Source organism: Oenanthe melanoleuca, chromosome 25 (assembly GCF_029582105.1).
Source record: "Oenanthe melanoleuca isolate GR-GAL-2019-014 chromosome 25, OMel1.0, whole genome shotgun sequence".
NCBI lineage: Eukaryota > Metazoa > Chordata > Aves > Passeriformes > Muscicapidae > Oenanthe > Oenanthe melanoleuca.
In genome coordinates, this window is record NC_079358.1 from 9,824,873 (window position 1) to 9,846,459 (window position 21,587).

Below are 21,587 nucleotides of genomic sequence, written 5' to 3' on the forward strand. Positions count from 1 at the left end.
CCCACCAAGGGCCACCTACACATAAGGACAAGACGCCACCTCGCTTCCTGTCCCTTCATCCGAAGAGCCGCCAGCCAGGGGACAGGTGGCCACAGCAGCGAGTGACAGCCAGTGCCCATGGCCAGGGACACCTGGGATGGCCGGGAAGGTGGCGCTGCTCCTGTGGGGTGAGTGCCCAGGCACGGGCCTGACACCCTGGGGATGGGCCCTGGTGAGGCAGAGAGTGGTGGGGAGGGGGCACAAGGGGGGCTGTGGGGTCCCCTGAGGTCCCCAAGGCCAGCGGAGCCAGGGCATGGACCCCAGTGTGACCAGAGCCGTGGGGTGGCCGTGGGGACAGGAACAGGGGGACAGGAACAGGGGAACTGGGATGTGGGGATGGGAACAGGGGGACACAGATGTGGGGACAAGGATGTGGCAAAAGGAACCTTGGGGCTGGGGCAGCTGTGGGGACAGGGACAGGGAGGCAGGGATTCAGGGACAGGGACAAGGGCCACGTGTCCTATGCAGATGGGGCATGGGAACAGGTGCCATGGGAATGGGATGGCGGGCACAGGGCCATGAGGATGTGGCTGTGGGGACAGGTGCTGTAGGGCTGGTGGATGTGACCTGTGCATGCATGGGGTATCCACAGTGTCCCCATGTCCTGCCTCAGCCCAGGGTGACCGAGCTGTTCTTGTCCTCAAAACCTCTATGCTACAACAACGTCCCTGTATAAACAGTTTGGGGACAGACACTAACACACCAGGCCCCCCAGGTGCTGCTGTCTCCACTCGGCCACCCCCACCCAGCCCTGTCCCTTCTCCCTTCCAGCCCAGACCCTCGGCCTCGCTGGTGAGTCCTCAGGGGATGCCATGTTCCCGCCCCGCTGTCCCCAGCCCCGTGGTGGCCCTGGCAGGCTGGTGTCCCCTGTCACCCGCAGGTGCCCAGAGCACCCAGCTCCTGGTGGAGCCCCCCTGGACGCCGGCGGTGCTGTGGGACCGGGTGACACTGACCTGCCAGGGCTCGGGGACCGCCGGTGCCACCACCTGGTACAAGGGATGGGCTGCGCTGGTGGCAGGAGGGACATGACAGCTTCAGTGTCACCGAGAACGGCACCTACCAGTGTGAGAGACCCGGCAGTGGGATCAGCTCCCCCGTTGTGGTGTCAAATGGTGAGGGGGGCTCTGAAATGCTCAGGATGGTTCCCTGATAGGTCTGAGTGAGGTCCATTCCGTGGGTGGCCTCACACCCCTCTTGGGGCCAGAGCCTGTCCCCTGCACACAGAAACATCCCAGTGCATCCCAGCGCACCCCAATGTGGTGGGACCCCCGTGGGGACAGCTGTGCCACAGGGCTGCTCCTGGTGTACCTGGGGACCCTCCTGCGCAGTGGACACTGAACACCAGATGTCCACTGGTGCCATGGGCACCCACTTTGGACCTGTCTTGGGCTCCTCAGTGTGACGGGACCCTCCTGTCCCACAGAGCCGCTGGTGCTGCAGGTGCCAGCACGGGCACTGCTGGAGGGGGACACGGTGACACTGCGCTGCCGGGGCAGGCAGGACAGCCCTGTCACCAAGGTGCGATTTTACAAGGACGAGTGGGATCTGGGGGAGTCCCTCGGGGGCACCGAGCTGTCCCTCTCCCCGCTGGAGCTGCACAACAGCGGCCGATACCGCTGCGGGGGCTTGGTGGCCTCAGGAATGTCACTGTCAGCACCGGTGACAGTAACAGTGCACGGTGAGTACCCCCACGGCTGGAGCCCCCAATATCCTGACACCCCCAAAGCCCCTTCTCAGTGGACTCAGAGTCACAGTCCCCCGCTCCATCTCCTTCCCAGAGCTCAAGCCTGTCTTGGTGCTGGAGGGTCCCCCCGAGCTCACCGAGGGGTCCCCCCTCAATCTCAGCTGCCTCAGCACCCCCAGCCCCCTGCGGCCCCCAGCCCCCCTCCTGTACCGCTTCTACCGGGACGGGCAGTCGGTGGGGGGCCCGCAGGGGTCCCCGCAGCTCCTGGTGCCCGCCGTGGGGGTCTCCCACTCGGGGAATTACAGCTGCGAGGTGCGCTCCGAGGGGGGGGCCGTGCGGAAGAGCAGCGCCCGGCTCGGCGTCACGGTGCGCAGTGAGTGCGGGATGGGCACGGGGAGCTCCCACAGCCCTCCCAGGTCTCTCATCCCTGCTCAACCTTCTGCGTGCTGCCCTGCTTTTCCAGCTCTCTCCCTGGGACCTCCCATCGCCTTGCCTGGTGCCTGCATCCGTCACCAGGTCTTCTTCTCTGAGTGCCCCTCTCCATCTCTGAGGTCCCCCATTGTCCACAGGGGTCACCATCTCCGTCTGGGTGCGCAAAATCTTCCCTGTGGATCCCTTCAACCCTCTCCATGTGTCCCCTTGCTGTCCACCCTCACCTCACCCTCATCCCATCCTCACCACCCACCCCTGATCCATCACATGCCCTCATCCCACATCACACGATGACTTCCAGCACCATGGGGTCACTGTTCTGGGTGAAGGAGACCCTCTGTCTCCAGGTGTCACCGTGCAGACTCCCTCATCCCCCCACAGGAGGTGCCAGCCCCTCCCCTCTGCCTCAGCCCTGTCTGTGTCCCCACAGTGCCCGTGGCCAATGCCACCATCACCCCCGGTCCCCCGGCACTCCAGGTGCACCCAGGTGACCCCGTGACCCTGCGCTGCTCGGTGCAGGTGGGCTCAGCCCCTGTCACCTTCACCTGGCTGCATGATGGGCACGAGGTTGGCCCAGGGTCCCCTCCTGGAGCTTGGGGCCATCGATGTGGGACATTCGGGCACCTACCAGTGCGTGGCCACCAACCAGCTGGGACAGGACGGGCACCGCGTGTTCCAGGCACTCAGCCCAGAGCTGGCCCTGGAGGTGACACCACAGGGAACCACTGGACACCACTGGAGCACAGGTGGGATCACATGGGTACACCGGGGTGTTCAGGACCCCCGGGGTTCAGGGTGAACCCGCTGTGTCCCCCTCTGTCCCCTGCAGTGGCTGTGAATGTTGGCAGGACCCTCTTGTACCTGCTCCTGCTCCTGGCTGTCATCGGGGGCTGTCGCTGGTGGCACCACCAGGGTGGGTGACAATGTGGGGGGACATGGGGGTCCTGGAGTGAGGGGAAGACCCCAGAGTGGGAGCTGAGATCGGGCAGCACCCAGGGCCCCTGGGCTGAGGGAAACTGAGCCCACATTGACCTCCGCTGCAGGTCCAGGGATTTGTGGGGGGTGTTGGTTGGGCTCCATGGGAATCCCTGGGTGCGCTTTGAGGAACATTGAGGTGGCACTTGGAGCTCCTGCAGCATTTGGGGAGTTCATGGAGGGCCGTGCAAGCATGTTGAATGGATCTTTTTGGGACCATGGGGGAGTTTGGGGGATGCCCCTTCCTGCAGGGTTTGGAGTTCAGAGGTTCAGGGACTCTGGGAGCATTGGGGGCACTGTGGTGGTGCAGAAGTTCTGGGGGGTTCAGTGGTGCTTGGAGTGTCTGGGGGAAATCAGGGATGCAGTCAGGATTTGGGGGGGGTGGAGGGTGGGGTGGGTTCTGTGGGTGGTTGGAAATTCCAAGGTATCAGGAAGTTTCAGGGCTCCCGTGGTCCCCACAGTCACCCCCTCCCCTTTTCCTTGCAGCTTTCAGGAAGCCCCAGGACAGGTGAGTGGGGGCTTCCATCTGGGACTCCCCTTTTCCCAGACCCCACCCAGACCCCCCCTTATCCCCACAGAGGAATCCCCTGGAGGAGGGGGAAGTATTGGACCCCCACATCGTGGGCACTGAGATGGCAAGGTGTGAGTATGGGTTTGGGGACAGAGACATGTCACCCATGGGTGTCACCGTCACCCAGGTCCCCAAGCCCTGTGTCTTGCCCAGGGCCCCCCCGTTACATTCCCCAGGTGACCCTTGCAGAGCTGCTGGGACCCCACGGGTGACAGAGGGACCCCAGTGACATCTGCAACGGCGTGCTGTGACACTGGGGACACTGGGGGCACTGGAGGTCCCTGCCCCAGGGCACCCCCCTGTGTACCTACCCCCTCTGGCTCCATGGGTGCCCACTGTAGCAATGTGTTTGAACAGCTTAGGCCACAGTGTCCTCCAGCCAAACCATTTTTAGGTATTCTTATCATTCACTCTGGAATTTGTCAAGGCTCCTGAAACATAAATTGTGATAAATTGGGAAAGAAGAAGCTGAAAAACAGAATACCAAGACTGCAAAAACTGAGATAAAGAAGGGCCTGGAAGCACTGGACTGTAAGCAATCATATTTCCTGAGAGGTGCGAGCAGAGCGCGTGGACAAGACAGAGGCACCAATCAAGTACTGTGTGATCCCGTGGACAGTAGTTTTGGAATGTATCAGTAGAGGATAATGTAAACAATAAAGAGGTTTCTGCTTAATCACACTGGTTAGTTGTTCAGAAGTCCTGAGATCCTGCATGTTGGTGACTCCACGACATGATTAACACCGTGATAACGAAGCAGAGCATCGCACCCTTTGGACTCTGCAGAGCCCTGTGGAGTGAACAGGGGAGGCCCGGGTGGAGACCGGCGCTGCAGGACCGCGCTGGGGGAGTCGGGGGCGGCTCCAAGGAGTACGGGAGAAAGAAATGTCCCGGGAAAAAGGCTCCGGAAAAATTATGTGCCCTGCAGCAGGGACACGGGGAAAGGTGAGCAGCTGGGGCTGGAAGGATGGGAAAGGCACTGCCAAAAGAACAGGCCACGCTGAATGTCCTCCAGCTTATTCTCTCTGAGAGAGCAGTGAAGTATGACCTGGAGCTGTTAAAAAGACTCTTGTGATGGGGTCAGGAAAGAGGATTTTTTGCCGCGCCCAGGAGTGTTTTTGAAACCCTGGAGTGGGAAAGGCTGGGAATAACGCTCTGGGGTGCCATAATCATGGGTCGAAAGAAACCAAAGACTTAGAAACAGAATATACAAAGTAGCCAAAGGCTACGGCTACGGCCGTTAGATGGCAAGAAACAAGTAAAAGGTTACAAATTGGAAAATATATCGCGCCGTTGAGCGTAGGAGCATGAACGAGTTGTGGGGACAGCGGTCTCAAGAGCCATGGTGAGGGAACAACCGAGAGCCGGAAACAAAAAAAAACAAAAACAAGAAAAAAAAAAAGAAAAAAAAAAAAAATTGTGCCCGAGGAGACGCGGGGCACGGTCTGGAGAATTAGGGAACATATGAGCAAAGCAGCGGTGGAACCGCGGTCTGGATTCGTGGGGGGATACGGCCAGCGAGCCGGGGAGACAGCGGCCACAGAGCATGACATGGTAGCCACAAAATCGCTACCGACATGGTATAAAAAATTAAAATTACAGACCGCTGGCTTTGTATCTGTTTCGCTTTCCATCGTTCCACGAACGATGGAAAGATTGCCTTTGAAGTCCGTTTTTTATGTTGAAAAGATTGCTAGAAAATGTTATAGTCGCTTTTGACGCTGCTTTTAATCCAGCCATGTGCAGACGCATGGAGAGGGACAAAGAAACCAGGATCCGGAATTTAATTGCGTGCTCTTGCAAATAACTGGGGCGCGGTTTCGTTCCCGCAGCCGCTGCCGCCCTCTGGGAGCCGCGGCGGTGCCGCAGCAGCGTCCGGGTGAGTCTTGTGCTCCAGAGCCCCCGAAGCTGCGCCTGGCCGCGGCTTTGCGCGGGGTGTGCGGCTCTGGAGCTGCTGGGGCCGGCCGGCATTTCTGCGGCACGGCTCCTTTCCGGAGCTGGGGGCTCCGCTCGCCTTCCCTCGTGGGCTCGGGCCGCGGCTTCTCGGCGGAGCCGGCGGCTCTGCTGGGGCGGGGGGTGCGGGTGCTTTGTGCCTTTCTAGCCTTGTTCTGCCTTCGTTTTCTCTCCCTACTGTGTGCAGTTTTAGGGTTTGGTTTTTACTGCCTTTTCCCCTCCTCTTTTTCCCCGCGTGTTTGGTGGTGCAGCAGCCCCGGGAGGGCTGTGCCGGGCTCGGTTCGGGCTCGGTTCTGGCTCGGTGCCGTGGCGGCTCCGCACGGCTTCCACCGCCACCCGCTCGTTCCAAATGTGGGGATCTAACCCCTATAAATATAGATGCCATATAGCAAAAGTTTCTTTTTCCCTTCCCCGCGCGGCGGCATTCCCTCCTCTCCCCCCGTTCTCGGGGGTCTCCCGTTTTCCCTGCGGGGTCCCGGAGCTGCCGCCGCCGTCTGCTGCCCGACTGCTGAGCCACCTCTCTTTACCAGAGCCCACAGGCGGCTGTGTCTTCAAATCCTTTCTAGCAGAAACAAAATAAAACAGAACAGAACAAAACAAAAAGAAGTGGAAAGGGTGATTTTTAAATTGTTTTACTGGAGGAATTCAAAACTATCTGTGTGTACTGTGGCACAGTTATAATGGTATTGGCTTTTACTATAATAAATAGAAATTTATGTACCAAACAATATTTACAGGCAGATAATGTTTCTGCCCCCTTAATTCGGGGGTCCCTCTCTTCACGAATGTTTTCAATTAAACGCCAGTAGAACAACAGTTAATATTTAAGCCAAGGCCGAAAATCCTTTTTGCCATAAAACATGTGCCAACATTTTGATTGTGTATACCTCTTTCGTAATTTAAGAATGATTAAAGCCATACTTTGGAAAATCCTAATAAGAGCTATACTTAATAATTGCAATTACCATGATCTACGCTCAAATCCAAGTTGTGTTGAATCACAACATACTTCTCACATCCTTTTTAATCCCTCCAGTAAAATCATCCTGTTCACAGATCATTCGACCATTTTAGTGCCTTTTCTATTAACAGCATTAGAGTAAATTACATCTAGAACTTGTACAACATGTTGGTTTCTATTCCTGTTAAGGGCCAATATTGTAATGCCCACTTACGTTCTGTTAAGACTAAGGCTAAGTTCTATTAAGTCAATTCTGTTCAATTTAATTTCTGTTAAGTTGTAGTATCACTAAGTTCCAGTTTTATTTTGATCACGTTATGTTTGGTATTAATACCAATTAACTGAGTTTTTTAAGTGTGCTTTTTGTCCTACTGAAGTGATAATTAAGAATAAATGGGATCTTTTCATTTTGCTAAACAAGACTCTGTGTCTTGATTCACTTCTATCTCAAAGGAAAGGTCTGCTAAAACATTATTGATTTCATAGTGTAAATTTACCCATTTTGTAATAGGCATAATTCATAAGATATTAATGTTGGATTTATAGCTGGCATTTTCATATATTTTAACATCTCTTGGTGTAATTCTCTATGAGATGTGTCATTTTCAGGATCTTTTCTTTTTCTTCTTTATTTGCATATGCATTTCCTTTATCCAGGCTACCTCTCTGTTGTCTCATGATTGTCAGTATTTTCAGAATTCCGAGAAACAATATCTGAGCTTCGTTGAAAACCTCCTCTAAACAGATGATCTTGTGGTCCTTGTGAGAGAGGATGAAGCACAGAGAGCCTTTCAGCCAGGACTGTGACTTATAGTGGTGTTTATCAGTCACCCACTGGGGATGCTGTGGGTGAGGGCATCCAGAGCCAGAGGGTCCCAGCCACCCAGAACCGTGACCTGCAGTGGTGGGGCTGTGACCTGGGGTGGGATGGGGATGCCGTGGCTGAGGTCACCCCCAGCCCGAGGGTCCCGCTCACCCAGCATGGTGACATTCAGGGGGATACACTCGGCCATGCTGTCCCCACTGGTAGTGGCTGCTGCCATTGTCCCCAGCGTGCCTCAGCTCAAGGCCGCAGCCAGTGCCCAGTGGTGTCCCTGAGCCCTCCCTGGTGCCAGGAGAAGGACAGGGGACATTTGGCCCATGCACAGCTCAGCACCAGGCGGTCCCTCAGTGCCACCTGTGCCCCAGGGCTCTGAACTGACAGGGACACCCCTGAGAGCAGGAACCCTGTGGGGACATGGGTGGGATGGGGGATCTGGGAAGGGTGAGAGATATGGGGAGTGGCAGGAGGGGAATACGGTGGGGTGGGAGGAGACCCCGTTGAGGGAGAAGTGGACCCAGAGTGGGGTGGAGTTGAGACAGGCAGAGGTGAGGGACAGGGATGAGATAGGACAGAGGGGACCCAGGGATGGATGTGGGGTGGCTCAGAGAGCAATGAGGGGAGCTCAGGGAGGGGTGGAAGCAAGCCAAGTAGGGAAGGGACAGCAGAGGATGGAGCTGGGAACGCAGAAGGGGTATGGGATGCCAGGCAGGAATGGGGGGCCTGGAGAGGAACAAGGACAAAGATGGAGGGAACCAAGATGGACATGGGAAGGTCTGGGTGACCCAGGGATGGACGGAAGGAGGGAGGAGGGACCCAGGCACTGGTGGAAGAAAGCTGGGAAGGTGCTGGGGTTTCGCATCCCCATTCCCACATTCACCATGTACTGTCACTGTCACTGTCACCAGTGCTGACTTCTCCCAGCACGGTGATGGCCCAGAGCTCACCCAGCCCCCGCAGCGATAGCAGCCACTGTGGTGCAGCTGCAGGGGGGGACAAGGACAGCTCGGTCCCACAGAGGGGCCCCCCAGATCCTTGTCCCTGTGGTAAAACCGTACTCCAGTGACTGTGCCATCCTGCCAGCCCTGGCAGCGCAGTGTCACCGTGTCCCCCTCCCGCAGCGCCCGTGCCGGCAGCTGCAGCACAAGGCGCTCTGTGGAACAGGAAGGACCTGTCACATCTGGGGAGTCTGTGGGATCCCAAAGGCTTTGGGAGCACCAGGGTCCCCCATTGCAACAGGGCATCTCAGTGCACTGGCATGCTGTCCTGGTTTAGAACAAATTAGGAGAAGAATCTCCAAGAGGAGCTCCCTAAGAAACAAACTCCCCAAACTCCTCCCCCTCCCCCCACCGGGTTCGGGAAGGATTTCCTCAGGGGAAAAGTGGAAAAAACTTGTTTATTTAGCAAACACACAGGGAAAAAAAGCACTCCCCAACACACAGATGAAAAAAAGCAGCCAAGAGTGACGCAGGAAAAACTTCACCCATCCAAGTAGATGATCAGGCTCGGAATGTCTCCAGCGCTGGGAAGGGCAGAAACGCAAATTTCTTGTCACGAACAGACGTCCAGGGATTTTCTTGATGTCCAGTGGTATTCCTAGCTAATAAGGAAAAATAAAGCGAAGCAAAAAAGGGAAGGGGGAAAAGCGAGCAAGCAGCAAAAGCAAACTACCGAGCCAAAAGCCGAGCAGCAGCAGCAGCAGGGCAGAGCGAGGGGGGCTTGCCAGCAGGCAGGCGGCAGCCACTAGAGCCCGGGGGGGAGGGACGCTGCCTGGCTAGACAAAACAAACCCTCCAGGCATGAGCAACACACACGATTTGGGGATACAGAGCACTGCAACGTCACCCCAGGACAGATGCTCTGGAATGTCCCCGTGTGCAGGGGACAGGCTCTGGTCACATGAGCGGTGTGACCCGGGAATGGAGCCCACCCAGACTCTCGGGGACCCCAAGGGTGCCAGGGCAAACATCCCCGCTCACCATTTAACACCCTCACAGAGGGGCTGAGCCCAGTGCCAGGTCTGCCACACGTGTATGTTCACTCTCGGTGACAGTGAAGCGCTCGGGTCCCTTCTTCCACCAGAGCCACCCACCCTTGTACCAGGAGGTGGCACCGGCGGTCCCCGAGCCCTGGCAGGTCAGTGTCACCCGGTCCCACAGCACCACCGGCGTCCAGGGGGGCTCCACCAGGAGCTGGGTGCTCTGGGCACCTGTGGGTGACAGGGGACACCAGCCTGCCAGGGCCACCACGGGGCTGGGGACAGCAGGTTGGGGACATGGCATCCCCTGAGGACTCACCAGCGAGGCCGAGGGTCTGGGCTGGAAGGGAGAAGGGACAGGGCTGGGTGGGGGTGGCAGCAGCACAGGGACACAGAGTGTGGTGTCTGTCCTCAAACTGTCCTTGTGTGGCACAGATCCCTCAGGGACAGGGAAACCAAAGTCACCCCATGCTCCAGCAGGACATGGGGGCACGCTGGGCACCCCAGAATTGGGGATGCCATGGCCACCCCATGCTGGCACAGGTCATCTCTAACAGCTCCATGATGCCTCCCCAAATCCCTGTCCCACTATTATTGTCCCCACGCTCCTGTCCCCTCTCCTGTCCCTAGGCCACTCCACAACCCCAGTCAACTCATACACTGGCTCTATTGGCCTTGGGGACCTCAGGGGACCCCACAGCCCCCCTGTGCCCCCTCCCCACCACTCTCTGCCTCACCAGGGCCCATCCCCAGGGTGTCAGGCCCGTGCCCAGGGCACTCACCCCACAGGAGCAGCGCCACCTTCCCGGCCATCCCGGTGTCCCCGGCCATGGGCACTGGCTGTCACTCGCTGCTGTGGCCACCTGTCCCCTGGCTGGCAGCTCTTTGGATGAAGGGACAGGAAGCAAGGTCAGGTCTCATCTCATTGTGTAGGTGGCCCTTGGTGGGGGCAGGGTGGCCACAGGCAGGGGACAGGCTGTGGGCAGGGTGGGGACAGGCTGGGGACAAGGCTGGGTGGCACAAGTGGGACATGGAGTTCCCATGAGTGGAAGTCTCAGAGGGTGTAGGGAGCCAGGGATTGGTATCCAGAGGAATGGGTGTCCTGAGGAGTGGGATTCACCAGAGTTGGGACGACTCAGAGATGGGAGTCCCAGGGCCACGGGGGCTGCAGGGATTTGGGGTCATGGATGGAGGTCCCAGAGAAGAGGGTGCCAGGGGAATTAGGGGTCCTGGGAGAATCAAGGTTCTCAGGAAAGGGGGATTGTAAGGGCTGGAATCTGAGGGAAAGGGTTCCTTGCTAATGGGGGTCCTGGCCCATGGAGACCCTGGGGAATGGTAGTCCTGGGATGGGGGTCCCAGGGAAGGGGGGGTCATAATGAATTGTGGTCTCTTTATTGGATTCCCAGTGGAATGGGGGTGCCAGGGATGGACAGCGTCTGGGTGGGCCCATGGGTCACAGCTCCTTCCCTGGGTGCTTCAGTTGTTGTGGAGACCCAGGGCTCAGTGCTGTCCCCCACGGTGTCCATGTTTTGGGGGTCACCCAAACCCCAAAGGCAGATTCCAAGGGGCTCTTGGTCTGTGCCTCCCCCATGGCCTCCCCACACCCAGAGGCTTTTTCCTCCCTTCATTTCAATTTCCTTCTTTTAATTCCTCAATTTCACAATCCCTGCAGTCTGTGCCTTGGTGATCCTGGGGGACACCTGAGCAGGCAATGGGTTGGGGGGAACCCCAGGGTAGGAGATAAGGGGGTAGAGGGGTGCAGGGACAGTTGAGGAGGCTGTGGGGGACAGAGCTGTTGGCCTGTGGCCCTCCCCCACACACTTTCATGTTCTCTCTCCTGCAGCAGAAGGAAGAGGTCCTGTCCTGGGGGATGGTGGCTCTGGGGATTCTGGACTTCTCCATTCTCACTCCTCCCCTGCAGGATCTGAGCAGACAAGAGCAGTTGGGGAATGGAGCCCCAGGCAGGAAGGAGCTCCCAAACTCCTGCTCCTTGAAGCCAGTGGCCATCCCAGTGTGGGGCCCAGCCATGGCCCACAGTGCACAGGGATGGGCATTGGCCAGCCCTGCTCTGGCCAGCCCCAGGTGGCAGCCAGGACCTGAGGCTCCCCCGCCCCCTTGCCTTTGATTCTCGCAGCTTTTGAGCTGCTGCAAAGGTGAGAATTCTTTCTGTGGCCAAAAAAGGCCTGGCTGTGGTTTGCTCAGCCCTGCAAGAAGCACAAAAGCCAGTGTGAGCCCGTGCAGTGGCTCTGCGAGGGCCTTTGATGGTTTTCAGAGCAGGGCTGGCTGGAAATCCCCCTGCAGGGGCAGCTGTGAGGGAACCAGTCCGGAAATGCAGCAATTGATCTTTTGGTGCCTGTCCCCAAGGGACTGAGAGAGCCCCAGGACTGCTGCAATGACAATCTGCTCAACAACCTGACCGGGACCCTCCTCCTTCCTGTCTCAAACCTGCACCCCTTTGGAACCTCCTGGGGAGAATGTTTGGGCTGCCAGACAAGAGGGAAAAGTGTGGAAATATCGAGCAGGGGCTCTGCCCTTGGCCGTGGTGGGGCTGTGGGGAATGACCCTGTCTGCATTGCTGATGTCCCCAAAGCTGCTCCATCTCTGCTCTCCTCACCTGCACAGGGCACAGGGAATAGCCAGGGCTCTGCCCCACCCTTGCCCCTGCACCCTGGGGCTCCCCAGTTTGGTCCCTGTAAGAGCCTAAAATGAGGGATGCGAACTCCAGGCGGGCTCTTTAAAATGCTGTTTATTGTATTCAAATGATGCAGCAATTCACGGGTAGTGGGTGACAAGAACTGAGCCCTGTGGTTTTTCTGAAAGCTTCTTCTAGTTCCAGTTACAATGCATTATATACTTTTCATTACAGAGCATCTTGAAACATGATAACCAATCAATACCTTTACTGTTACCTATAGTCTACCACAACTACTCACATTATCATATTCATGTTACTATTTTCCAAGCACAAAAACTTAGTATGGTAGAGTTTAAGCTAGAAGTTGTTTTTCAGTTTTCTTGCAGTGGAAAATTCTGAGATCGTATCTCTACTTCCAGAATGGCATTTTTCTTTGTCTGTGAAAATCTTTCTGCTCTGTAAAAACATTTGTTTGAGGTGGATTTATCCTTTGCTCTAAGTCATAAAAGCCCCTTCCAACTCACTTGCTCTTTGCCTTCTTAGTTACCCAGTCAGACTGGCTCAGCAATTCTTTTCCTCTACAACAAAACATGCTATCATTTCTATACCTTCTTCAGATTCTACATTCAAAGATGTTTCTGTTATACATACATATCTGTGAGGCTTTCCTGTCAAATCCTTCTCCTTCCCAGTGCGGTCCCTGTCCCTCCATCCCGGCCCCTCGCACCCGGTGCCCCCCGACCCCTCCGGCCGCGCCCCCGACAGCGCCGGCCCCGGCAGAGGCTCCGGAGCTCCTGGGGGATGAGACGTTCCCCGGCAGCGCCGGCTGAGCCGGGCCCGGCTCCCTCACGCCGTCCTTGCCAGCAGCACTCGGGCTCCAGCAGCCCGGGCTGATCCTTCGGGATGCCCCGTCCGCTCCGGAGCGCTGCCCTTTGTCGGGAACAAGCCCAGGAGCGCCGAATCATCCCCAAGGCCGGTTCTGGGACCTCCTCTGAGGCTGTGCCTGAGCCCTGAGCGGCTTTGGAGCCCCATGGGTGTCACTGCTCTGTCCCAAAATCTCAGTGCAGCAGCAATGTCAAGGGGTGCCCCACCATGTCCCGGTCCCCTGGGCCTCACCTGAGCACCCGGAGTGGAGTTCCCGGCGCTCCTGCTCCATCTGCATGGCCAGGTGCTGTTCCCGTGGGGCACCTGCTCCAGCCGCTCCTGCCTCAGCAGCTGCTCCAGCTGCTCCTGCCTCAGCAGCTGCTCCAGCTCAGCATTCCTGGCCGGCCAGCGTGAAGCACCGGCCACAGCTACAGGCACTGAACAATGCCCAGCACTCGTAAAAAGCTTCAGAAAACCTTCCCGGCAGCCAAACCAGTTCCTTCTGAGTAGAGATGGGGGCATCTGAGCCCCAAAATGTGTCCAATGCTGGCGCAGCTGCCCAAAGTCCCCAGGAGAGGCAGCAGAGCTGGGTGTTTGTGCACAGGGATGGTTTAGCAGCACGGCTGAACTTCAGGAATCCCAGCCCTAATTACAAAAGCTCATTAAGGGTATGCTCCTACTCCCTATCCTCCTCCTCCTCCTGCTCCTCCTCTTCCTCCTTCTCTTCCTCCTTCTCCTCTTCCCCGTGAGGTTGCTGTGTCGGGACCAGCAGTGCCCCAGGATGAGCAGCAGCTCCAAACGTGCTGTGGAGCCCCTGAGGAGCCCTGGCAGTGTCAGCAAGGAGCACCTGCCTTCCTCAACACCCCCGGGGAATTCAACATTCCCAGAGCTGCTGTGCCAGGGCTGAAGGAGGAAAAGGCAGTGAAAGGCTGAGGGTTTTCAGGAATTGTGGTGGAAAGGCACAAGAGGTGCTGCTGTAGGCCTGAGACCTGCCTGGGGTTCGGCGCTGCCTTCCTTGCGTTCCCATCAGGGAGAGCGGTCGCGGGTGTTGCGCAGGGTGTGTGCCTGGGCCGGGACACTGCTACGCTGCCACCGGGCACCAGGATCCAAGCTGCTGCCTTCGTCTCTTCTGCCCGGGCGCTGCCGGTGCTGGTGCCGGGACTGATTGGTGCAAAGTGTGAGTTTGCCAAAGGAGCCGCCATGGCCCCTGAGGGGTTGGAGCTGGCACCGGGGCGCCCCCTGCTGGCCGGGAGTGCTCCCTGCAGCGCCCCCTGCTGGCCGGGAGTGCTCCCTGCAGCGCCCCCTGCTGGCCGGGAGTGCTCCCTGCAGCGCCCCCTGCTGGCCGGGAGTGCTCCCTGCAGCGCCCCCTGATGACCGTGGCCATATCTGCACCAAAAATGAACAAACAGCCCTGAGCGCGTTGGAAATTTCTATTCTTGGCTTGCTGTTTATTCTGTTGTGTTCTGTAAATTTCCTAGCATTTATCTGTTCTATCTTTTCTTACAATTTTCCCTGGAAGCCCCATAATTGTCTGTTATAACATTTTGAGGGATGGGTCCTCTTTCCATTCCAGGAAGGTTCCTGCTTTCCTTCGCAGAGGTTTCTCTTTCAAACCAAGACAGTTTCCAACTCCTGTTGGATTCCAGTGTTCCAGTGTTCCAGATGAGGCAGACACTCCAAGAGCAGACAGGGTCAGACACTTGGCCACCTCATGCTCTGCCTTTTTATCCCTTGGGCCACCAAATGCCCTCTCCCAAGGTGGGACTCCTGATCACTCAGCCACTCAGGAACTGGGTTCGGCAGAGCATCCCACTCTCCCCAGTGTGCCATGGCTGACAGACTGACTGACACACGGGGCCCTGTGTCACTGAAAAGCAAGGCCTGGCCCAGCCCTGTCACACACAGGTGTTCCAAAGTGTCTCGAGATCCAACTTTTCCTGACACTGACACCCCACCCTGTGCCATGGCCTGAACCTGACTGCCTTGGAAAACAGGGAGGCTGAAGAAAGCCCTCAGGGCCTTTGTGACATTATCATGTGGGGACCACGGCACAGGAGGGGTTTGAGACAGGGGAGAAGGAATCCAGAACACTGGTGTGTAATGACAGCCCAAAATTGGAGAATCCCATTCCTAAAGCCTGACAGAGCTAAACAAAGAAGCAACATCTCTGCCAGTTGAACCAAAAAGATGCATTTTGGTGCCAATAAGAGGGCAATGAGTCCTGTGCTTCCCCAGGCACTGGGAGGAGAGATGAGGAGCTGTGGGTGTATTGGGAGTGCTGATAGGGGCATTGCAGAGCCACTAGCAGTACAGGGGTACTGGGAGAGAGAATGGGAGCCACCTGGATCTACTGGGAGCAATGGAGGGGCACTGGGAGGAGAAATAGGGAGCCCTTGTGAGTACAGGGAGCACAATGTGGAGAGAATGGGGACATTTCTAAGGGTCCTGTGAGTATTTGGATGTGGAATGGGGAACCACTGGTGGTAGTGGGAGGGGTGTGGGGAAGCCCTTGGGGGTTCAGGGGGCGTGGGGAGCTCTGGGTGCCCTGTGCAGCCTCACATGTGACCCCCCATTGTGCCCACCTCTACGTGAATGTTTGACACCCACAGGAGCAGTGGAAGGGAAACACACGTGTGGCTGCCCATGGGTGGGGTCCCCCAGTGTGCCAAGAGTCCCCCAGTGCCTGCAGTACTCCAAGTGCCCAGCCTTGCCCTGAGTGTCACAGCACATTCCCATAGATGTCCCCGTATGTCCGTTGTCGCCCATGGGTTGCTGGCAGCTCTGCGTAGGTCATCTGGGGATCCTGGAGTGTGGTGGCACGTGGGGACACTGTGAGAGACACTGGCTGTGGCATCTGGGCAGGGGGACACTCATGGGTGACGTGTCCCTCTGCGTGTGTCCCAGCCCGGACTCACCCCCCATCTGCTTGGTGCTCACGACGTGGGTGTACAGCACCTCCCCCTCCTCTGGGGGGGCCAGGGGCTCTGGGGGGGGCCCTGAGGGATTAAAGGGGATGAGTGGAAGGGAATGGGAGGTCTTGGGGGTTGGGGTCAAAGGCCAGAGTGTGCTTGGAGCATCACACTCACCTTTCCTGCTGCTTCCTGGCAGCTGCAAAGGAAAAAGGGGAGGGGTAACTGTGGGGTACCCTGGGCCCAGACCCCTCTCAGGACTCCTCAAAGTCCACTGCATCCTCAATTTTCCCCAGGACCCCTGAGCACCTCTGGTGCCCCCCAGAATCCCTGAATCATCCCAGTGCTCTAGGCTGCCTAAGCCCCCCTGAAGCTCAAGCCTGGCTGGGAGGGAGACCCTCCAAATTCCTCCAGGATCACTGAAAGAACCCCCAAAATCCCTGCAAGGCTTCCAGCACCACCCCGAATCATTTAGGGCCCTGAGCAAAGGTCTTGAGTTCTCCGCATAGCCCTCGTCAGAGGCTGTGGGTGTCACCCCATCACCTCCTCATTTTGGTGGCCCCCAAGCTCACCGGGGCCTCCATTGTCCCCATTGTCACCCACCCATGTTGTTCCACCGGTGCCAACTGACAGCTCCACCCACAAGCAGGACCAGGAAGAGGAGGGACCCGCCAAGGCCTGCGGCCACTGGTGGTGACAGAAGGGACACATCAGGGTCACCTCTCACTGCAGGGGTCCTGCAATCCCAATGACCCCGTGTGACCCCACCTGTGATCCAGTGGTGTCCAGTGGTTCCCTGTGGTGTCACCTCCAGGGCCAGCTCTGGGCTGAGTGCCCAGAACACGCGGTGCCAGTCCTGTCCCAGCTGGTTGGTGGCCACGCACTGGTAGGTGCCCGAATGTCCCACATCGACGGCCCCAAGCTCCAGGAGGGGACCCTGGCCAACCTCCTGCCCATCATGCAGCCAGGTGAAGGTGACAGGGGCTGAGCCCACCTGCACCGAGCAGCGCAGGGTCACGGGGTCACCTGGGTGCACCTGGAGAGCCGGGGGACCGGGGGTGATGGTGGCATTGGCCACGGGCACTGTGGGGACACAGACAGGGCTGAGGCCAAGGACAGGGGCTGGCACCTGCTAGGGAGAAGGAGCCAGAGTGGGGGATAAGGTTGGGATGGGTAGGAAGGGGATGCCATGGGCAGAGTCACTCCTAGCCCGGGGGTCCCTCTCACCCAAGATGGTGACATTCAGGAGGACACGGTCAGCCACGGTGTCACCACGCATACTAGCCCCTATTTTGGTGCCACAGGTCCAAGTGAGGGTCGGTGCCCAGTCTTGTCCCCAAGCCCCCCCGCTCGAGAAGGACAGGGGACCTGTCCTTATGGCCACCGTTCAGCTCAGCACCAGGCGGTCCCCTAGTGCCATCTGTCCCCCGGGGGTCTGCGCACACAGTGACACCCCTGAGAGCGGGACCCCTGCGGGGTGACACAGGAGGGACTGGGGACATGGGAGGAATAGGGGACACCAGGAAGCAGTGAGCGATTCGGGGAGGGGGAGGATCTAAGAGGGGTGTCGGGATCCCAGTGAGGAAGAAGACGGTGGGGAGGCTTGGAACGGGGTGGAAGTGACCTCAGGGACGGATGGGATATTCAGAGAGGGGACACCAGGAAAGGATTGAAGGGAAGATTTTGGGTGCCCTGACAGGGATGGTGACCTATTGACAATGCAGGAACCTCAGATAGACACAGTTGCACTCAGGAAGGGGCTGAGGGGACCTGATGAGGGATGCAGGCACCAGGAGAGGCGATGCAGGGACCCAGGGAGAGAGCTGAGAAAGCAGGGCAGCACGCAGAGGGTTGAACAGGGATGGGAGACCTGGGAGGGCTGTGGGGGCTCCCCGTGCCCATCCCGCACTCACTGCGCACCGTGACGCCGAGCCGGGCGCTGCTCTTCCGCACGGCCCCCCCCCTCGGAGCGCACCTCGCAGCTGTAATTCCCCGAGTGGGAGACCCCCACGGCGGGCACCAGGAGCTGCGGGGACCCCTGCGGGCCCCCCACCGACTGCCCGTCCCGGTAGAAGCGGTACAGGAGGGGGGCTGGGGGCCGCAGGGGGCTGGGGGTGCTGAGGCAGCTGAGATTGAGGGGGGACCCCTCGGTGAGCTCGGGGGGACCCTCCAGCACCGGCACCGTGAAGAGCTCTGGGAAAGAGATGGGCGTGGGGTCTGTGACTCTGAGTCCACTGAGAAGTGGCTTTGAGGATGTCAGGATATTCGAATTCAAGCAGTGGGGATGCTCACCATTGACTGTCACTGTCACCGGCGCGGAAAGTGACATTCCTGAGGCCACCAAGCCACCGCAGCGGTATCGGCCGCTTTTGTGCAGCTGCAGAGGAGACAGGGACAGCTCGGTGCCCCCGAGGGACTCCCCTAGATCCCGCTCGTCCTTGTAAAATCGCACCTTGGTGACAGGGCTGTCCTGCCGGCCCCGGCAGCGCAGTGTCACCGTGTCCCCCTCCAGCAGTGCCCGTGCTGGGCCCTGCAGCACCAGCGGCTCTGTGGGACAGGAGGGTCCAGTCACACTGAAGAGCCCGAGACAGGTCCAAAGTGGGTGCCCATGGCACCGGGGACATCTGGGTGGAGTGTCCACTGCACGGGAGGGTCATCGGGACACCAGGAACAAACAGCTCTGTGACACAGCTGTCTCCACGGGGGTCCCACCACACTGGGATGCACTGGGATGTCCCTGTGTTCAGGGGACAGGCTCTCGCCACACGAGGGCTGTGAAGCCAGCCACAGAGTGGAGCCCACCCCGACCTATCAGGGAACCACCCTGAGCGTTTCAGATCCCCCCTCACCATTTGACACCATCATGGGGGAGCTGATCCTGGTCCCGGGTCTGTGACACTTGTAGGTGCCACTCTCTGTGACAGTGAAGCTGCTGTCGTCGCTCCTTCCACCAGCGCCGCCCGTCCTTGTACCAGGTGGTGGCAGCGGCGGTCCCCGAGCCCTGGCAGGTCAGTGTCACCCGGTCCCACAGCACCTGCCTGGCGTCCAGGGGGGCTCCACCAGGAGCTGGGTGCTCTGGGCACCTGCGGGTGACAGGGGACACCAGCCTGCCAGGGCCACCACGGGGCTGGGGACAGCGGGGGGGGGACATGGCATCCCCTGAGGACTCACCAGCGAGGCCGAGGGTCTGGGCTGGAAGGGAGAAGGGACAGGTCTGGGTGGGGTGGCCCCGTTGGGAGAGTGGCACCCAGGATCAGGGTGCGGGGCTGTCCTCAAAATGTCCCCTTGAGGACACCCTCTTGTAGGAAAGTGCACGGTCCCCAACAGGTCTGCAGAGGCTCCCAGGGCAGAGCTCTGTTTCACTTGTCTGGGTGGCACAGGCACGTCTGGAATGGGGTCAACGTGGCCATCTCGTGCTGGCACAGGTCACCCCCACCAGCCCTGTGGGCCCCTCCCCACGGTGCATCCCCTCTGTCCCTTTCCCCAGAGATGCCCCAGCTGCATGCAGCCAAACCCCACATCCCTGTCCCTGAATTCCTGTCCCCCATCTCTGTCTCAACATCCCTCTCCCAGTCCCAGTTCCATTGTTCCTGTCCCTAGGGCCATCCCAAAAACCTGGTCACACTGAGGGGCTACTGGCTCTGTCCCCCACTGGCTCTGCTGGCCTTGGGGACCTCAGGGGACCCCGCAGCCCCCCTGTGCCCCCTCCCCACCACTCTGTGCCTCACCAGGGCCCATCCCCAGGGTGTCAGGCCCGTGCCCAGGGCACTCACCCCACAGGAGCAGCGCCACCTTCCCGGCCATCCCAGTGTCCCTGGCCATGGGCACTGGCTGTCACTCGCTGCTGTGGCCACCTGTCCCCTGCCTGGCGGCTCTTCGGATGAAGGGACAGGAAGCGAGGTGGCGTGTCATCCTCATGTGTAGGTGGCCCTTGGTGGGGGCAGGGTGTGGACAGGATGGGGGCAGGGTGGGGACCTTGTGGGACATGGGGGTGATGGAGGGACATGGTGAGGACAGGATGTTGCCAGAATTTAAAGTCTGAGGTGGGGCAAGGAGTCAAGGATGGGTGTCCAGGGCACTGGGGTGCCAGGGATGGGGTCCCTTGGGAAGGGGGGTCACAAGGGTTAGGTCGATTCAGACTTAAGGATGAGTGTCCCAGATGAAGGTGGCCTTCAGGGATTTGTGATCATGGGATGGATCCCAGGGGTGGGGATGACAGGGGAGTGGGTGTCCTTGTGGAATAATGGTCCCTAGGCAGAGGGGGTCCCAGGAGCTGGAACTACCAGGATGGGGGTCCTTAGAAATGGAGATCCTAGGGAATAGCAGTGCTGGGATTGGGGTCCCAGGGAATGGGGGACAGAAGGAATGGGGGTCCCATGGCTGCATTTCCAGGGGAATGGGCAGTGCCAGGTACGAGCAGTAGCTGGGCAGGTCCAAAGGTCACAACTCCTTCCCTGGGTGCTTCATATTTTGGGGTGACCCGGGTCCCAACGCTGCCCCCCTGGGGTGCTCGTTTCCTGGGCAGGCATCACACGGGGGTCCTGGGTAGCTCTGTTACTGTTCCCTCCCCTGCCCTCGACTTTTTCCTCTCTATATTTCTCTGTTTTCCTTATTTGCCTCACTTTTGTGCCATGCTCCCTCACTCCCAATTCCTGACTCAGAAATCCTGTGAAGCACCTGGGAAGGGAATGGGCTGGGGGGACCCCAGAGAGGGAGAAAAGGGTGTGAGGAGTCTGCAGGGAGGGGTGGGGAGGCTGTGGGTGATGGGAGTGTCCAGCTGTGCCCCCCCAACACTTTCTCTCCCCTGCAGCAGAAGGAAGAGGACATTTGTGCTGAGAGTAACACAGGGGTGGGTTCTGTCCTGGGAGGAACATCCAGGGGGTCCTGCCTGAGGGGATCCTGTTCTGGTGGTGACATGTTCTGGGTGGATTTTGTCCCAGTGGTGACACATCCCAGCGGGGAGAATGGCGGTTCTGGGCAGGGTCCCTGGACACATTCCCTGAGGAAGTCTCTGTCCAGGGTAGGGCACATCCTGGAGATCCCTGTCCCGGACAGAGGGGCCCTACCAACCCCCTCTGTCCTCAGTGGGTCACTGTGACCTCTGTGACCTCTGGGGTGCCCCAACTCGGGGTGTGACCCACCCACTCTACACCCCCTCATTGGCTGCCCCCACCCATCTGGGAGCCCTCAATCCCCATTTGGGAACCCTCACAGGAGCAGCACCTCGGCCCCATTGCACAGCCCACCAAGATCATTCTGTGGGTGAAAAACCCCATCAGGGCTGATTTTGGGGGGGGGAACAGAGAGGGCACAGACACCCCAAAGCTCACTCCCACAGCCAAAACTCCTGCAGGGCCTCAGTGCTGGCAACAAGGAGATGGATTAGACCCTCCCCCCAAACACTTGTGAAGCTCTTGGGGGGCTTCCCCCTCCATCGCCTGCTCCCTAAAATCCCCCCAGAGGGTTTCTGTCATGTGGGATTGGGACAATTTGGGTTTATTTGGTTTGGGGAGAAATCCTGTTCCAGACTTCTCCATTCTTGCTCGTCCCCTGCAGGATGATCTGAGCTGGCAAGAGCAGCTTGGGAATGGAGTCCCAGGCAGGAAGGAGCTCCCAAACTCCTGCTCCTTGAAGCCAGTGGCCATCCCAGTGTGGGGCCCAGCCATGGCCCAGCCCCAGTGCACAGGGATGGGCATTGGCCAGCCCTGCTCTGGCCAGCCCCAGGTGGCAGCCAGGACCTGAGGCTCCCCTCGCCCCCTTGGCTTTG

General features: G+C 58.8%; 4 protein-coding genes across 4 annotated transcripts in view; 1 reads left to right on the forward strand and 3 right to left on the reverse strand.

Annotated features, from left to right (window-relative positions):
- LOC130263047 (Fc receptor-like A) overlaps nt 1-6,904 on the forward strand; it is a 95,773-nt gene extending 88,869 nt beyond the window's left edge. Inside the window, 9 exon segments of the mRNA XM_056510505.1 lie at nt 811-831; nt 920-1,035; nt 1,037-1,151; nt 1,463-1,717; nt 1,818-2,096; nt 2,586-2,901; nt 2,985-3,068; nt 3,617-3,638; nt 3,711-6,904. Coding sequence (XP_056366480.1) covers nt 811-831; nt 920-1,035; nt 1,037-1,151; nt 1,463-1,717; nt 1,818-2,096; nt 2,586-2,901; nt 2,985-3,068; nt 3,617-3,638; nt 3,711-3,761 — 1,259 coding nt within the window. The 3' untranslated portion in view covers nt 3,762-6,904.
- Nucleotides 6,905-8,742: 1,838 nt separating this feature from the next.
- LOC130263092 (low affinity immunoglobulin gamma Fc region receptor II-like) lies at nt 8,743-10,605 on the reverse strand. Its single transcript, XM_056510571.1, has 4 exons — nt 10,195-10,605; nt 9,732-9,752; nt 9,414-9,643; nt 8,743-9,035 (listed from the first exon to the last, which is right to left on the reverse strand). Exons 1-3 carry the CDS (start codon nt 10,241-10,243, stop codon nt 9,426-9,428), a joined length of 288 nt encoding a protein of 95 aa, XP_056366546.1. The 5' UTR covers nt 10,244-10,605; the 3' UTR covers nt 8,743-9,035; nt 9,414-9,425.
- A 3,730-nt stretch (nt 10,606-14,335) lies between these two features.
- On the reverse strand, nt 14,336-17,099 carry LOC130262661 (uncharacterized). The gene is made up of 6 exons (XM_056509977.1): nt 17,031-17,099; nt 16,589-16,949; nt 16,424-16,507; nt 15,998-16,019; nt 15,827-15,907; nt 14,336-15,740 (listed from the first exon to the last, which is right to left on the reverse strand). Exons 1-6 carry the CDS (start codon nt 17,097-17,099, stop codon nt 15,467-15,469), a joined length of 891 nt encoding a protein of 296 aa, XP_056365952.1. The 3' UTR covers nt 14,336-15,466.
- LOC130262662 (Fc receptor-like A) lies at nt 17,070-18,976 on the reverse strand. Its single transcript, XM_056509978.1, is given in 7 exon segments — nt 17,070-17,782; nt 17,784-18,013; nt 18,113-18,367; nt 18,670-18,745; nt 18,747-18,857; nt 18,860-18,895; nt 18,941-18,976. Coding segments are annotated over 7 exon segments (957 nt in total). The 3' UTR covers nt 17,070-17,569.
- Nucleotides 18,977-21,587: the final 2,611 nt, after the last annotated feature.

Coding starts and splice junctions, on each gene's coding strand:
- LOC130263092 (XM_056510571.1), bottom strand. CDS start 10,243: ATGGCCGGGGACACCGGGATGGCCGGGAAGGTGGCGCTGCTCCTGTGG. Junction 9,753..10,194: donor GGTGGCGCTGCTCCTGTGGG/GTGAGTGCCCTG, acceptor TCTCCCTTCCAG/CCCAGACCCTCGGCCTCGCT. Junction 9,644..9,731: donor CCAGACCCTCGGCCTCGCTG/GTGAGTCCTCAG, acceptor TGTCACCCACAG/GTGCCCAGAGCACCCAGCTC.
- LOC130262661 (XM_056509977.1), bottom strand. CDS start 17,099: ATGCGTGGTGACACCGTGGCTGACCGTGTCCTCCTGAATGTCACCATC. Junction 16,950..17,030: donor TGGGTGAGAGGGACCCCCGG/GCTAGGAGTGAC, acceptor TCTCCCTAGCAG/GTGCCAGCCCCTGTCCTTGG. Junction 16,020..16,423: donor GCACCGGTGGAACAACATGG/GTGGGTGACAAT, acceptor TTTCCTTTGCAG/CTGCCAGGAAGCAGCAGGAA.